The sequence below is a fragment of the Zootoca vivipara genome, chromosome 2, assembly GCF_965207765.1.
Source record: "Zootoca vivipara chromosome 2, rZooViv2.hap1.1, whole genome shotgun sequence".
In the NCBI taxonomy this organism is placed as follows: Eukaryota; Metazoa; Chordata; class Lepidosauria; order Squamata; family Lacertidae; genus Zootoca; species Zootoca vivipara.
Window position 1 is genome coordinate 72803223 of NC_142584.1, and position 17178 is coordinate 72820400.

Consider the following 17178-nt stretch of genomic DNA (forward strand, 5'->3'; position numbering starts at 1 on the left):
TGAAGAATATTTCTCCTTAAGATTACAAATATCACTATTTCACCAACCCTGATGTTGGGGGGGGGAAGCATACATATCATATACATTTTACTGGTATTTGGACAACTTGGTGAAAAAGAGCACGGACAGGCTCAAAACACAACTTGTTAAATCTCCCTTTCATCCGGGTTTCCAGAGAATATCTTCCCTGGCCAGCAAAATAGTCCAGAAGGAGGTGGATGGGCATACAGAGAAAGGATTAGTAACAAGAAAACTACAGACACAGAGAAAACTTCACTGTTTAATATACTTTTAACTGAAATGTGTGGTACTTCAATTATATACAAAAGCAGCAAGGGATTCGACCTGTCTCTACCAGGAAGGCATTATACAATTATTAATGCTGTCCATAAACCTCCATGTTTTTTTTGTTTTTCATTCCAGCGAAGCAGGAAGCTATCTTGCCACAGCTTGTAATTCCACATACTACTGAACCAATGGCAGAGGAATGATGATAATTTGTTCTCGGGCTCAGCACCACCAAGCTCATGGGCTTCCAAGCTTAGAATGTGCACATACAGACAGAAGTTAATCTGTACAGTTGTACCTCTGCTTATGTTAACTTTGGGACGCGTAAGCGGCAAACCCGGAAGTATATTTCCGGGTTTTTGCAGCATGCGCAGAAGCGCTCTACCGCCATGCGTGTGTGCACAGAAGCAGTCCCTCTGGTTGCGGAAACCTCTGGATTCAACCGGAGCTCTGGAATGGATCCCGTCCGCAACCGGAGGTACCACTGTGCTTTCCAAAATGTGGTGGTCCTAGGATTTACTAATTTTAAAAACGCATTGGGTTGCACTCGTAGTGTTGATGTAAATCAGGGGTCACCAAACTAAGGCCCGGGGGCCGGATCTGGCCCAATCGCCTTCTCAATCCAGCCTGCAGACGGTCCGGGAATCAGCATGTTTTTACATGAGTAGAATGTGTCTTTTTATTTAAAATGCATCTCTGGGTTATTTGTGGGGCATAGGAATTCGTTCATTTTTTTTTCTTCAAAATATAGTCCGGCCCCCCACAAGGTCTGAGGGACAGTGGACTGGCCCCTTGCTGGAAACGTTTGTTTACCCCTGATGTAAATGTCCCATCAGGTGCAAGGATTTCTCATCACACCATAGAACGTTCTCCTAAATTTCCCCTAAATTTGTTCTGGGAGTAGATGTGGGAATTACCCAGATAATGAATTTCCAAAAACTGTTCTCGCCTGCTAAAGTTAGTTAGTTCCTATCGTTTAGTATTTAATATGGGTTCATGTGTTAAGATTTTTTGTATCTGTTGGCTCACTATCAATCAACCTCAAGTCCTGGAAACTCACAGATTCTTAGCTTGGTGGCAGTGGGCATTCTCCCCCCCCCCCTTTAGATTTACAGGTGTTTATAAATCAGCATACGTGAGGAGCTCACTGAACACACAACCACTAACTTTTGCAGGGTGGGATTTTGCTTCCAAATTGATAGGAACTCAAGCACAATTATTGGAGGGAATGATATATTGTGAAGCACAAGTTACCATTCACATTTCAGTTGCCTGCACACAATTCATAAATCCGAATATAAATGAATTCACAAATTTCCTCATTTTTTTAAGAAATAAGGGCTGCTTTACTGTTGATGGGTAGTTTATTAAAAGAAACTTTACTATAAAAATAGTTTTTGGAATGCAGATTTTTTTAAATAAAAAAAATCCACCATCGAACTTAAAATTAGCTGTCAGAATCTGAATGGATCTTCAAGCAATAGGAGGGATCCACCAAAAAGCTTATATTCACAGGTTAAGTAACAGTAAAAAGTGGTAGCAGCCTTTTAGTACATCAAGTTGCTGTGCAACACGAGATAAAGTGCAACACAGCTGTGATAAAGTCTTGGATGCAGCGTCTACTGAAACATTTTATCCCTAGAAGGTCATTCTTTAATATCCCATCTGGTTGAAAATGCTAGTTTCGTGGAGGTTCCTGGGCTTAAAGAGGCTTCCTCCTCTTTAAGCATGCATTTCACGTACAGTACTTAAATGCGTCTCCATTTTAAAACAATCTGAATGGACGTAGCATTACCAACTTCACTCTATGGTCTTGTCTGGTTCCTGAGAAGAATGTGGGGTGTGTCACTTCCGTCTTATTTTGCCTCGTAAGTGTCGGTGTGCCTCCGAATCAAGTTGAATTTGCCACTAGGGTCAGGAATGTACCATTTTCCCCAAACATCTGCGTAGGATGCGGTCCTTCCCCAGGGTTTGAAGTGTCCGTTCCAATGGAGTAGTTTGGCAGCTTTCACAAACTGTGGAGAGTATCTTTTGCCAGCACCCGAACCTTTGAATTGAGTAAGAAACACGAGTGGATTTAGATTCCTATCCTGTCTTCTCTCAAAAGAGACTAGCTGGGTTTTATTAAAGGCTAGCAAGTCACACAATCAGACTTCGCAGCCGACTCTTAATTTTCAGCCATTGTCAAAACAACTGATTTATCTTTCGAATATCCTTTCTTACCCCATTGCAACTGGGATGGCTGGGAGAACACAGCAAGGATTCCTGAATAGCCATCACCAAAGTATAGTATTTAGAAATCTTCCTGTGTCCACATTTAACTGACCACTGAATTCATATTCAAACACCATGTTTCCAGTAAGCCGTTTCACATCAAGGTCAAACTTTTCAAAGTGTAGTAAAGAGTTCAGAGACAGGAAGAGGAAGAAAGTAAAGCATTTCGGGCAAACGAATCCACGGCTTCATTATCGCTTTAAAGGGTCCTGGAAAGGAGAAAATGAGGCCTACAGAAGCAACCACTTCAACCAGCTTAAGTCTGGCAAAGGTATCAAATCCTCTTCCATTATACTTACCAAGATGGCGCACATTCCACATAGGATCAAGGTTTGAATGTCTCTTGTAAAATGCAATGAGCAGAGGGGGTGTAGTGATACTGCCTGCAAGAGTCCGGCTGTATATTTCCTCTCTAGTCAGAGATAAGAAATAAAATTTAACCAGCTAAAGACAGAAGCACAGTTCTTAAATAGGTTAAATATTCATTAATCCAACTGAGTGCTTCTCTTTTCAAATCGTTAATCATCCTATTCATGAACAGAACGCTTCTATTTTTGTACAACGTTTTATAAAACATTTTGTTTACAACCGTCTGTTAGGCACTGTACAGCAAAAGCAACTGACATACTTTGCAATGAGCCAGAAAAATGAATGGAGGAATCATCTGAGTGTTAGTGTAGCCCAGCTAAGAAACTCGGCTGCAAATGAGTATGTACCTTCTCAGTCATTGTCCACCACATGCTTTGGCTACTCAAAAAGCTCAGTATCGAGAGTACTGAATGGTATTTCCTACGCAAAGGGCCCCAAAAGTAACAGGCAGAATAGCAGAAGGAAGAGCCTGAGAAAGAAATGTGGGTGGACCACCTAATAGCAGATGGTTAAGGTGATCATTCAGGACAAGCTTTGTAACTGTGTTGGTAGAAAGAAATAAAGACGGTTTCATGGTCTGAGATCTGGGCAGCGGCGTGTTTAAAGAACAAGATAGCTGAAGGGATTTTAACTGAAAGATGACAGACCTGAAAACAATTTATATTCAGGGCTAGTAGGCTGAAGTAGATGCAGAAAGTAGCCTGGTGTCAGTGCAAAGATGATCCACACATAAAGATTATCATCAACATGGCAGAAAGACCTGAGAAATACTTCTGGCAGTTCATCACTCTCCATCCCCACCGGCACACACAATGCTATATTATGCTAGTGCCCCAAGTGGCAGTGTTAAGCAGAAATATGGGCACACTCACACAACGTTAAGCGCCATCCATTTCTCCAGTTGCTGAGTGATGTTCTGTCGTTTCCATTCGGTTAGATTTGCAACAAAGACACCCGGATTGAAAGAGCAGGTACTTGCTTTCATGGACAGCTTCCGAACTGCTTCTTTTTTATAATCGAGAAATCCAATGTAATTGTACTGAAAATAGAAACTGGGTCTCAGTTTCAGTTACAAGAATCTTTATTGGTTACACACATCTCTCTACAGAAATTTCCACTGCCCAACCCCTCTATTTGTAGAGAAAAAGAGGTCCCATATGGAGATGCTAGCTTCACCAAAATGTCATGATATTTAGCAGTTTTATTTGTTTTTGTTTATTAGCTATTACATTTAAAATACCTTAAAATAACTATACTGTACTGAGGCAAGGTGAGTTAAATACAAAATACAAAAAGCCATCTGCACCTTTCTGAATCAGCCACATTTTGCTTATGGCCATTATGTTCCATTGCCCATTTGAAAAAAAATATGGTGGCTCCCTTCCTATCTATGCAGCATACAGATTCTGAGAAGTAAGGAACCACCTGGGACGCAGGTGGAGCTGTGGTCTAAACCACAGAGTCTAGGGCTTGCTGATCAGAAGGTCGGTGGTTCAAATCCCCACGACGGGGTGAGCTCCCATTGTTCGGTCCCAGCTCCTGCCCACCTAGCAGTTCGAAAGCACGTCAAAGTGTAAGTAGATAAATAGGTACCACTACAGTGGGAAGGTAAACGGCGTTTCCATGTGCTGCTCTGGTTCGCCAGAAGCAGCTTAGTCATGCTGGTCACATGAACCGGAAGCTGTCTGCGGACAAATGCCGGCTCCTCGGCCTATAGAGCGAGATGAACGACTGGACCTAACTGTCAGGGGTACCTTTACCTTTAAGGAACCACCTACACCTACATTTACCCAAAGATAGCCTCCTCTTCCTGGCTGTTCAGCATACCAGAGAAGGACAACCTGCTCCTCCTCAGTGCTTAGAACAGGAAGTTGAAAGGTGTTGCTTCGGATTACCCTAAGGGAGAAGCAGATCTCCTCAAGACATGAGGAAGAAAACCGCAGTCCCTGGTATCCTAAGACCACTCCACAAGATTCTGTAGCCTACCAATGCAGACAGGTACAGGCATTTACCATTCCCTGAAAATTATACAGGCTACTGACTGATATGGTCTGGCGTGGTCTGGTCCACGGGGTCAGGAAGAGTCGGACACAACTAAACAACAACAACAACTGACTGATATGGGCCAGGAATATATAGCATGCCCAGGAAGAAGCTACGGTTCCCAATCCTAAAATACAAGTAAAAAAGGGGCACTTGGCTTCATTCAATCCTTTGGAAAAACCAAAAGGCATAAAGCACTCCTGTAAAACAACGCAACCACAAGGGTAGAGGCAGCCTCTAAGAATGGGGCCTGTAACATTCACTTTCTTCTTTTAGAACTATTTGCACCTGGTTTCCTGCTCCACGAACTGCAAACTTATTTGAGGTAGAGTCACAGTCATCTGAGAATGCAGCTGCGTGACCCTGTTGCAGTGGAGTGTTGTAAAGTTCAAAGATATCATCTGTAAAAAGCAATCCAAGCAAAGAAGAAATGTTCGTTAAAAACAAATTTTAAAACCCCGTCTGCCATCCCGCCCCCCAATCATTTTCAATAGACAGCTGCAAATACAGGAAACTAAAAGTTATCTTTCAGTTTATGATGGGCATATGCCGCCAAAAAAATCTCATTTGATAAGAAAACCCCGAAACGTGCCTAAGGCAGCTCTTTAGATCCCGGACACGATCTTGCCTCTGATAACTTCATTTCATTCAAAACAGGGTTTTGTTCTCATGTATGCACAGAAGAGCAGTGTGGAGCTTAAATACATCTTTTGCAAATATAAACCATTTCATCTACAAATAAGTTATTACTTAAAATGCCAAATTCATTCCAACATGCTCTAGAGAAGCCTTACTTCAGTCTCTAAAGCTGGGAAGAGTACAGATATCATGGAAAGCTTAAATCAGGGTGTAGAGTTCATAACTCAATTTCATATTTCAAGTTAAAACAGCAGTTTTAATTGCACTAAGAAGATACTGCACTAAATAATTTTATGTTACTGTATTCCCCCCCCCCCTAAAACCAGTATAACTCCCTTGGAATTCTAACGTAATGTGTTTCCTGCATTACAGGAGTTTGGACTCGATGATCCTTGGAGGTACCTTCCAACTCTATAATTCTATGATTTTATGACTTCACGCCATTTGTTTAGGCGGGCTAAAATCTGTCCCCCCCCCCCCCCCAAGACAGGATAGGTCTACAGAAAGATGTTTCCAACTCTGAAAGTATTTGCAGGAAGAAAAGTACCTTGAACAACCACATCATCATCCAAGTAAATGGCCTTTTCTGCATTAGGGACCCAATTAGGCAGATAGAATCTTGCAAAGGTTAGCTAGGTAGAAACAAAAGGGAAGAAGAAGATGATGATGATGAATGAATGAATAAAAGAAAGAAAGAAAGAAAGAAAGAAAGAAAGAAAGAAAGAAAGAAAGAAAGAAAGAAAGAAAATCTGACATGCCAGACACTGGTTTCAAATAACCATAATCTCTCTTAACGATATATTTTGGTCTGCTTATAGTATATAAACAATTTATTGAAAATTAAGTTGCTGGTGGAATTTTCAACCGTCCCAACTTAATTTGATGAATACAATCAAGAACTCTTAGAGCATCAGGAGTTACAAGTCAGATTTTTCAAGACTGCCATATATTAAATTATCGTTTGATTTTGTGTTTTTAATGTATTATATATTTGGTGTTAGCTGCCCTGAGCCCAGTCTCGGCTGGGGAGGACGGGGTATAAATAATTTTATTATTATTATTAGTAGTAGTATTATTTTCATGAATTATCAGCAATCTGAAAGTAAGTTAAAATAATATAAATCGTACTCACAGGTTTAATTGAGTCTGGCATTTCAGACTTAACCTGCACTTTTCCATCCAGCATACGAGGGTCAAAATCCAGTATTTGGTATTTCACATTTTTCAGACTAGTTTTACTAAGCCATGATCTGTACAGGGAAGAGAGCAGTAAAAATGTCAAAGGTGGCTGCAGTGCCTATTTCCAGCTCCAGCTGGTTTGCCAGCTATGGACTAGGATAGCCTTTCCAGTGATCCATGTTATTATAATCTCACATCTAGACTGCTGTACAGTAATTTGTTTTATGCAAAGCTACTGTTGAAGACAGTACAGAAGCTGTAACTGGTGCAAAATGCTATTGCCAGATTACTGTGTGGCATATCAAGTTGGAGTCACATTACACCTATGGCCCATTATCTCCACAGGCTGACCATAAGCTTCCAGGCTCAGTTCAAACCATTGACGTTAAATTATAATTCCAAAAATGATTTGGGGCCCAAATACTTGAAGGCAGTGCTTTTTTCTGGGGGTATGCAGGGGTATGCATACCCCTAAACATTTAAGAAAAAAACACTGTTTGAACGACCACATCTTCTATTTTTCAGAGGAGCTAGATGAGGATCGTGAAAGAGGAATATTTAGTTATCAATACCCTGCAAATCAGTTCTGAAACTGGTGACGACGAGCAGCATCTGCAAGAGTAATTCTCTGAGATGTCTCTTCTTAGTCGATCCTATTTCAGTTTGGCTATATGAACATTCTGCTTGGCTATATGTAAGCAGTACAGTGGTACCTCGGTTTATGAACACAATTGGTTCCGGAAGTCTGTTCATAAACTGAAGCGTTCATAAACTGAAGCGAACTTTCCCATTGAAAGTAATGGAAAGTGAATTAATCTGTTCCAGATGGGTCTGCGGCGTTCGTAAACCGAAAATTCGTAAACCGAGGTGTTCATAAACCAAGGTTCCACTGTACTTTATTATCTATAGCTTCTTGCAGAGAATACAGGATTACAAAACAAAGGACAGAGTATGTTTGCTTCTTCAAAGTAAGCATTACTAAACCTGGAAACCTCTCGCAGATGAAAACCAAGGAAGAAATTTTCCCAAACATACTTTACCTCAGATGGTCCACTGTGTCATTCAATGTGACAATATGGAAGGCCACATTGGACTTGGTGTTCTGCCGAATACTGTTCACAGCTGCAATTACCCCACCAAGCCTATCATCAGATGCTGTGATGACCACAGGAATCTCCTTGTCGTTCCAGTCCTCTGTCAACCTTTGAGGTGCCTCGGGTATAAAATCTATCGGTTGGAGGCCTAATGGACCTGAATCTGCAGAATAAGGGCATGGTGTGCACATGTTTATTATTTAAACCATGGGTAGGGAAAACTCAGGCCCGGGGGCCAGATCTGGCCCAATTGCCTTCGAAATCTGGCCCACGGATGGTCCGGGAATCAGCGTGTTTTTACATGAGTAGAATGTGTCCTTTTATTTAAAATGCATCTCTGAGTTATTTGTGTGGCATAGGAATTCGTTCACCCCCCCAAAAAAAAAATAGTCCGGCCCCCCACAAGGTCAGAGGGACAGTGGACCGCCCCCTGCTGAAAAACTTTGCTGACCCCCTGAAACAACTTTCAGGGCATGCTCAATCTAATGTCACTCACTCTTAAGTCCTGTTAAATATCAAGGACAAAGTTCATTGCATGCTTTGAAGAGCTTAATTTTGGCTACATATGCCTTATATAATTTTTATACATTTCTTCCATCCTCCAGTTACTTCCATTAGCAGGGCCAGCCCACCCATGAGGCTAACTGAAGCAGCTGCCTCAGGCGGTGGACTCCCACAGGGTCGTGCAGCTGCAGCTTCTGGCAAGATCTCATGAGAACTTAATGAAAGCCACCACCACAGCTGGGCACCCTGGGAAGCGAGGCTTTGGCTTTGGAGCAGGGGAAGCCTCACATGGTGAACAGGAAGGCCACCCTTGTCCAGTAGCAGCCAAGGGTATTTTAAAAGGTAAAGGGACCCCTGACCATTAGGTCCAGTCACAGACGACTCTGGGGTTGCGGCGCTCATCTCACGTTATTAGCCAAGGGAGCCGACGTACAGCTTCCAGATCATAACAATAACAATAACAATAATAATAATTGTTGGGCTGCTTCCTATAGAAATATTAAAATACAATAATTTATTAAACATTAAAAGCTTCCCTAAACAGGGCTGCCTTCAGATGTCCTCTAAAAGTTTGGTAGTTGTTTTTCTCTTTGACATCTGGTGGGAGGGCGTTCCACAGGGTGGGTGCCACTACCAAGAAGGCCCTCTGCCTGCTTCCCTGTAACTTGGCTTCTCGCAGCGAGAGAACCGCAAGAAGGTCCTCGGCACTGGACCTCAGTGTCCGGGCAGAACAATGGAGGTGGAGACGCTCCTTCAGGTATACTGGACTGAGACTGCCTGCAACTGAGAACGGGTAGGATTCTGAAGTGCTTGACCCTGTATCGTCTGAGGTGCCGGCTGTTGCGCCTGACCTTGGATCTGCACATGACTAAGCCGCTTCTGGCGAACCAGAGCAGCGCACGGAAACGCTGTTTACCTTCCCACCAGAGCTATTTATCTACTTGCACTTTGACGTGCTTTCGAACTGCTAGGTTGGCAGGAGCAGGGACCAAACAATGGGAGCTCACCCCATCAGGGGGATTTGAACCGCCAACCTTCTGATCGGCAAGCCCTAGGCTCTGTGGTGTAACCCACAGCGCCACCTGCGTCCCTTTAAATTGGGTGGCTTTAAATTGGGTGGCTAATCCGTGGCACTCCAGATACAGTTGAATGTCAACTGTCATTAGCCCTAGTTACCATGGCTAGAGGTCAGGGATGTCGTGAGCAGTAGTCTAATATCCCTAGGTGATCATTGGTGAGCCATCCCTTCAAATCAAACCTTTTATCTCTTCCTAATGATTGATCATGATATTGCAATAAGATTAAACTTTCTTTCAGGTAAGATGACCCTTAAATCCTATGGCTTGATTAGTTTATTTGGATATGCACCCATGTTTTGTTTTTAATCTACCTACAGGTATATTTTGAGTTATTGAATGTTGTTCTATTTATTGTTTTTATGTAAATCACAGAGGTTTTTTATTATATTTAGCAGTATATCTTTATACATAAATAAAATTACTCTTGACATGATAGCCGCACTTCAAATGGTTTGATATTTCTGTGAAATAATTGAGATGCAAATATATATTACAAAAACAATCTATCTGAAGGACATAATTTCACCAACGCAATGATTTGTTACCTCCCAAATAAACATCATTACTGAAGCCCAGACTCATAAAAATAAGAGACATCATACCTGATAATTCCCTTTTCAAGAGATCACTGAGACCCAGTATGTTGTGATGCAGCACTAGCAAAAATATAACAACAGCCAGCACCAAAATGAAAATGTTTACTGAAAGGGAAGAAAGAAAAACATGATTAGAATAATACTTATGGTCAAGTATAACTTAGGTATACTGATTTTTAAACTGTTTTTTAAAAAATGATCCATTCAAGGAAATAATACCTTTTCTGAACGTCATTTCTTCCTTTTATTCTGGGTTAAATGTTGAGCCTCTTCAAATGTCTACAAGAAAAACACACAACAGAGAACCATTTTGCAAACTTTCAGGAAGACGTAGCTGAGAGTACCACATTCAAATATTAAAAGTGCTGTTCGGTGTCGTGAATAAAAGCTATTTCTGGGGAGAGTAAAACAGTAGACTTGCACGTATTTTCCTTAGAAGAGCACCACACAATAAGCTAACATCTATACATAAGCTAACATTTATACAATTTTAGCAATTCAAAAACCGAAGTGACAGGGATAGGTTTGCTTGCAGGGGCAAAATCAAGGGCAGTCTGGGAGCCTCATCTCTCCCAGGTCTTAGACCACAGTTAGGCAAACTAAGGCCCAGGGGCCGGATCCGGCCCAATTGCCTTCTCAATCCAGCCTACAGATGGTCTGGGAATTAGCATGTTTTTACATGAGCAGAATGTGTGCTTTTATTTAAAATGCATCTCTGGGTTATTTGTGGGGCATAGGAATTCGTTCATTATTACGGTACTTTTTCAAAATATAGTCCGCCCCGGGGCCCCCCACAAGATCTGAGGGACAGTGGACCGCCCCCTGCTGATAAAGTTTGCTGAGCCCTGTCTTAGACCCTCACGAAACCACCCATCAGCAAAGTGAGACAAATACAAAGCATTTTTGTCTACAAAGTAGGCTGCAACCCAGCTAGGGGCAGATGACTTGGCATTTAGAGAGACCAGCTTTACTAGACCCATTCACCTCCTAGAATATTTTCACCGTGTGGCTTGTTGCACAGCCAGAAATTTTCATTGGTGTCGCTACACTGCCTTCTTCAAAACAAGCAACAATTTGTCAGTTTTTATGTGAGCTGAGCTCTGCCTGCATTCTAGTCATCTATACTCCTGCTTCTCCTACTCTTGAAAAAAAACAATGAGATGCAAGCTGCTTAAGGTGTCAAAGAAGATTCCCGTGAACAGACGTCTTGATAATCAGAGTCAATCTGTTGTTTCACAGTAAAACTATTAATTAAAAAACTAGTAATAATGATAAAAAGTTTTTAGCTATTCCTATTTTATCTGTAATCCACCTTAAGTCCCTGTCAGGGAAAAAGGCGGGGTACAAATAAATAAATATATTCATTTCATACTTCATCAATTATCAATATGTATCCACCAGACTTGAAGAAATAATTGACCCCGTTTTTTGACTTTATCATCCAAGGATATCAAGACCAGACCTGGGGAACTGCCAGTCCATGAGGCTTCCTCTCCCTTGCTCATCCCTTCAATTCACAGCAACTAGGCTTGAAAAAACTTCACAATGGAGTCAAGAGGAGGATGTTTTCAAGCATAAAAAATCCACACACACAGAGAGTGCAATCATTCTTGAAACCCAATGCAGGGTTGTTTGCAAGCCTGTCAGAGAGATCGGTTGCCAGGGTCCAGGCGTCCACATTTTCCCCAGGTGATGAAGCAGAGGACTCTGAAGCAAGAAGGAGAAGGCATGCAGGGCATGCCCCAGAAGCCTTGCCATCCAATAAGCCTTCAAGGGCTAATGTCCAATAGGCAAAGAAGTGGCACTGCCGTATTTGGACTCCACGGAAGGCTCAGAGCAACCAGAGCTTTCCATCACAGGAAGATGGAAGAAGAGCTGGGTCCCTGTAAGAAAAACAGCACCTTCCAGTAGAAGCTCACAATTAGGAGACAGCAGGGTAGACTTTGCTTTCACAGAGTGCCTGTATTCAGGGTACAGTATACCCTTTTCTACCTATCTCCTCTCTGCCCAGTTTGTAGCCAAAACCTCATAATACACATATGGAGCGGGGATCACAGCTGGCGAAGGAAGGGGTTAACTCTCCCCTCCCTGTGTACTGCAACCACCACCACCCTGCAGCAATTAGCCTTGAAACCACCTTCTATTGGTGCCAATCTTTGTTAGCCCCTTCCCTACACAGCTGCAAGTTCACTAAAGATCACCCCCTCCTCCATACCTCAAGCGAATGGGTGTGCATTAGGCAGCAAAACAGACAAGTACAAATGTGTAGGGTGTACAAATGAGAATGAGTGTGCATGAGCTAGCAGTAGCCACATCCACCTCTAACATATGCCCTCAACGTATGCTCCATGCAATGTGTGGCTTTGTCAATAGCGCAGAAGACTCTTAATCTCAGAGTTGTGGATTCGAGCCCCACGCTGGGCAAAAGACCCCTGCATTGCAGGGGGTTGGACTAGATGACCCCCGTGATCCCTTCCAACTCTACAATTCTATTATTCTATGAACCCTGGAAGATCAGCCATGAGGAGAGAATGTAGCCCTTGGCTTGAAAAGAGAGAGATTTAATTCTGAAGAATTAAAGGCAGGCAACTGCTTTTGCAGCGCTCCGTTGGATGTTCGCTGTTCTGCCACCTAAGTGCGTGGCCTGCAACCTTTCCAGATCTTTTAAATAAACTGACATTTAATTCGTTTTGTCTCGCGCGTTATTCCTAACCTTCGATCTGCTTGGTTCTGCCCATTGGCTATAATAATAATAATGATAATATTCTGTCCATTCGCTTTCTCACGGTCTATGTCCAGTGACGGATGCCATCCCCGTCCCCCGGCTCACACACCAGTTATTTTGCACCCTCCCAAACGGGAGCAGCCCGAATCCTCAGGCACCAGCGGAAAAGTGGCGCATCCAAGGGGATCTGCCCCTCCAGGAAAGTGAACGGCTAGAAAGGATGGCGCGTGGGGGATGCGCGGATGGTTTGATCGACGCAACCGAGACTGCTGTTACCGTACCTCTTTACTTGCTTCTTCTCCAGAAAGCGACAGATCCTCCTGCTCCCGCTTCCCTCCGCGCAGTCTGGCACCCGCGAGAGAAATGCCAACTCAACAGCGCAAAGTTGTCAGCGGCTCAAGTAGCTGCCCTCCGCGGTGCCTGATCGGAAAACAAACAAATGCTCAAAATAGGCGCTGCCGCAGAGCGCGGCGCATGACAGCCTTGATCATCCGATGCGCTGAAACGTCAAGTTCTGTCCGCGGTTCGGGGGGGCTGAGGGAAGCGCGGGCAGGCAATCGGTTAAGACCCTTCGGAGCTCTCGAGGTCCCCTCCTCCGCGCGCGGATAGGGAATGTTGGGGTCCTCGCGCGTCTGTTGCCATGGAGACGCGGCGTTGGCGGAGCGCTCCGTAGGCCGCGGAGAAGCCTGCAGCTGTCATAAAGAGGGTTATCGCCGGATCAAGAGGCGGGTGGTTAGGGGCGCGGGGCGCATATATGTTGCGGCGGTTGTTTTTTTAAGCGCGTTTCAGGGATCGGTCAATTGCCCGCCCCGGAAGTCTGAGCAGGATGAGGCGGGGCAAGAAAGCAGCAATTCCGGTGAGTTCTGTGGCGCCCGCCTTACGGCGCAGAGCTTCTTCGACTGAGGATCCGGAAGCGCCTTTAGACGCCGCCGCCGCCGCCTCCTGCTCGCTGGGCTCTTCCGCTTCGCAGGGCGACCCTCTTCTGCTGCCCGAGAGCAAGGGGACCCCCGGCTGGGCTAAGGAACCCCTCCTCGCCTCCTCGCCTGTGCAGCCCGAAACCAGCAAGCCTCTTTTGCCCCGGGAGAGAGTCTACGACGGCTGTGGAGCGCAAGACGTGGCCTTGCAGGCAGACATCATGCTCGGCGTATTCCGATCCATCCCGACACAGATGGTGGGTGAGGTGGGGAGGCTTTTGGGGTGACAGGGGTGGGGAGACTATCCTGCGCCCCCCCAGCACCATTAGTGGGAGCTTTCCTCTCCGCTTCCAAGCCGGGCAGGAAGTAGGGATGGGGGTGCTGCTTGGCCGCCTGCCGCAATAAAGCAGACGTGTCCTAAACGGAGCGCGGGTGGCTTTGGTGCCCAGCGATAAGGGGGGACGGGGACCCTTTTCTTCTTCGTCCCTGGGGGCTTGGAGGAAAAGAGAAGAGCCAGAACTCCTGGAAACACTTTGGGCTATTAAACCGACAAATTGTAAACCCCCTATCTTGTGTTTACTTAAAAGCCCAGCCCCTTAGATTTCCGTGCGCCTTTTCTTCCAAGTAAGCTAAAGCGTGCTGAGAATTGTACGTAGTCGAGGCTGAAGTCGGAGCTTAATATTACACATGTTTAGTCAAAGCATATGTTGAGTTTAGGGATCAGTAGGGCCTCATATTTGACATAAGTACAGTAAAATGCTAACAGTAGCCATGTGGAATCTGCCCAATGAATGATTTTGCCTTGATCGTTGTGACGTGGATAATTGCCTCCCGCACGACTTTTCTGCAGCTATTTAATGCAGAATCTCAGTGCCAGGGCGACATGTTCTCCCAACTGTGTGGAAACATTTTCTGATGCTTCCACGTTGTTAGAACATTTTTTCCAGAATGTTAACATAAGTGAAGCCATGGAAATATGACGGCAAACAAGACAATGAATATTCCTGCAAAGCTGCTATGGCAGTGATGGCACAGGAAACTAAATCAGAATCTTCTTATATCTTTATGCCACCATTACAGAAACTGTAAGAAGCATGGGGAGAAATAGTGGTGCTCACAAATCTTTTTTCTATCCTCACAGGACTATAAAGGCCAAAAACTAGCAGAGCAGATTTTTCAGGGGATCATTCTTTTCTCTGCTGTAAGTATAAGTAAACCAAAATGCTATATATTTTAGTCTTGTTTTTCTTAAGTATTTTTTGTGCTTTTAATAGAAGGCAATAAATACATGATATCTGAAAGTAAAGCATGCATATAGCAATAGTGCAGCTCAGAAGTCAGACTCATTGTGTTCTTTTGGATTGCAGCCTGTACGTAGCATTAATTGAGTTAATGATTGTGCAGTGTGATCTTATGCACGTTCCTACAGAACCAAGTTCTACTGCGATTAGTGGCCTTAGTATGTTTAGGACTGCACCCTTTTGGCTTAAATACTATAAAAATAGTTCTTGAGTAACTAGGTCAGCACATCACAGTAACATTAATGTTGTTTAGTTATTGATCTATCTTGTATTTCTTTATATTGTATAAGTTGAATAAATAATAATATTGCAGTGGACCAAGTCCAAATGAATGACAGTTAAGAGACCAATGTTCTCCTGCTATCAATTTACCCCTTCAATGAGTTAAAATGTCTGCTAAAGTGCTCATTTAAAATTCTCTCCATTCTGAGTTTGGAGAGTGACTTGGAATTCTCATTGACCTACTGTTTCTTGCAGGTAATTGGCTTTATCTATGGGTACATCACTGAACAGTTTGGCTGGACAGTTTACATTGTAATGGCTGGATTTGCTTTATCATGCTTGGTAAGAATATTATTTTTTTGTATGTGTAGCAAAACTGAATTCTGTGAAGCTTGTGATAGAATGGAGCTGTAATGAAAGCAAGATAAGTAAAATATGTTTCTTAGGATGTGTTAACAGTACCATTAGCTTGCTACTCTGTTTTCCTTTGTGCTCTTTATGCTGCTCTTATTTTGCATCTGTTTGAAATAACTGCACTAGAAATAGGGCTGCTATACGTCCTGATTTTCTAGGACATGTCCTGGAATTTGCATTTGAAAATGGCATCCTGGATTATTTTTTGGAAATTGTGCAGATGTTCTGGAAAACTGGCACCTGGAGTTAAATCATACCAAAAATGTCTTTAAAAGCTCCAAAACCCACAACTTCTTGTAGCTTTGGGGGTCTTCCTAAAAAAAATCTGGTGTTTACTTTTTGAAATATGGCAACCTATTAGAAACAGAAACACTGCTCTTTTTCTTTTGCTTTGTATATACCAGGCATAGGCAAACTCGGCCCTCCAGATATTTTGAGACTACAATTCCCATCATCCCTGACCGCTGGTCCTGTTAGCTGGGGATGATGGGAGTTGTAGTCCCAAAACATCTGGAGGACTGAGTTTGCCTATGCCTGGTATATACTCTAAAAGTGAATATAGGCAAAGCTCAAACCTTTACAAAAACATTGTCAAGGAAGTTTGTATTTTTCGTTTCAGCTCACACTTCCTCCATGGCCCATTTACCGTCGCAATCCTCTGAAGTGGCTACCTGTCCAGGAATCGGCAATAGATGATAAGAAACCAGCAGACAGAAAAGTAAAAAGGCACACTAAAAACTGAAAAAATACATATCTTGTATCATTTTCTGTCATTAAATTTGATTTAAAATCTCTTACTCCTCTTCCTTTACTTGGTTTGCTATTTGAGAATACCTTGACAGTATTCTAAAATTGGCCTTGCACAGTTTGAGTTTTAACAATGTGATAGTGCTTTTTACTTACAACAGCCTGGAAAACAGATGTTTAAAACGGAGTTATTACTATTAAAATGCTAGAGTGGCCTATCTTTGGTAGAGATGTTGATTAGATCATAAGATTCTAACCCAGCATTTTATTTTATCCATTGCCAGTCTGATGCTTTAGGAAGATCACAGCAGGGTGTGGCATAATTGATTTTGCTTCTGGACCTACTAATTTACAGACACTGCTTTTAAACATGGAAAACTTAAGGTTTTTATCTATTTTCACTGTGGCCCAAGATAAGTAGATTTAGCAGCCTGTTAGAGACCATTGTAACATCCTGTAGTGTAATTCTGAGCCTGAAGTGGTGGTGGTATTGAAAATGTTAAACATATTGAAATGTCTTTTTCCCTCCTATTTAACCCTTTAGCCATTGTACATACCTACAGCTCCTGAGGGATAAAAGTTTCATGGTTTTCAAATAGTTCTGAGGTACCTTATTGTTTAAAATATCCAAAAGCAATGTTTTTTTAATCTTTGAATGACTCTTGAACTGCTTGAGAAAACTCTTCCATCCTTTTTCCACAGGAAGATTTTATTGTCTTTTCCTAACCCCAAGTTATTCCAGGTTTTGCAAACTCTATATTGAGTATACAAGTCAGTCACATGAAAGGTT

General features: G+C 42.9%; 2 protein-coding genes across 3 annotated transcripts; one reads left to right on the plus strand and one right to left on the minus strand.

Moving 5' to 3' along the window:
• Positions 1-262: 262 nt before the first annotated feature.
• On the minus strand, positions 263-13152 carry GLT8D1 (glycosyltransferase 8 domain containing 1). Of its 2 annotated transcripts, none has more exons than XM_035106154.3 (10): positions 13072-13152; positions 10285-10344; positions 10072-10170; positions 7833-8049; positions 6746-6863; positions 6161-6245; positions 5263-5375; positions 3804-3970; positions 2862-2974; positions 263-2335 (listed from the first exon to the last, which is right to left on the minus strand). In XM_035106154.3, the coding sequence occupies exons 2-10, from the start codon at positions 10298-10300 to the stop codon at positions 2145-2147; spliced, it is 1119 nt and encodes a 372-aa protein (XP_034962045.3). In that variant the 5' UTR covers positions 10301-10344; positions 13072-13152; the 3' UTR covers positions 263-2144. The 2 variants fall into 2 exon arrangements, with proteins under 2 accessions (XP_034962045.3, XP_034962046.3); XM_035106155.3 differs by lacking the exon at positions 13072-13152 and adding an exon at positions 11528-11948.
• A 174-nt stretch (positions 13153-13326) lies between these two features.
• SPCS1 (signal peptidase complex subunit 1) lies at positions 13327-16438 on the plus strand. Its single transcript, XM_035106156.3, has 4 exons — positions 13327-13961; positions 14846-14905; positions 15483-15569; positions 16261-16438. Exons 1-4 carry the CDS (start codon positions 13617-13619, stop codon positions 16381-16383), a joined length of 615 nt encoding a protein of 204 aa, XP_034962047.3. The 5' UTR covers positions 13327-13616; the 3' UTR covers positions 16384-16438.
• The last annotated feature ends 740 nt before the right edge of the window (positions 16439-17178 follow it).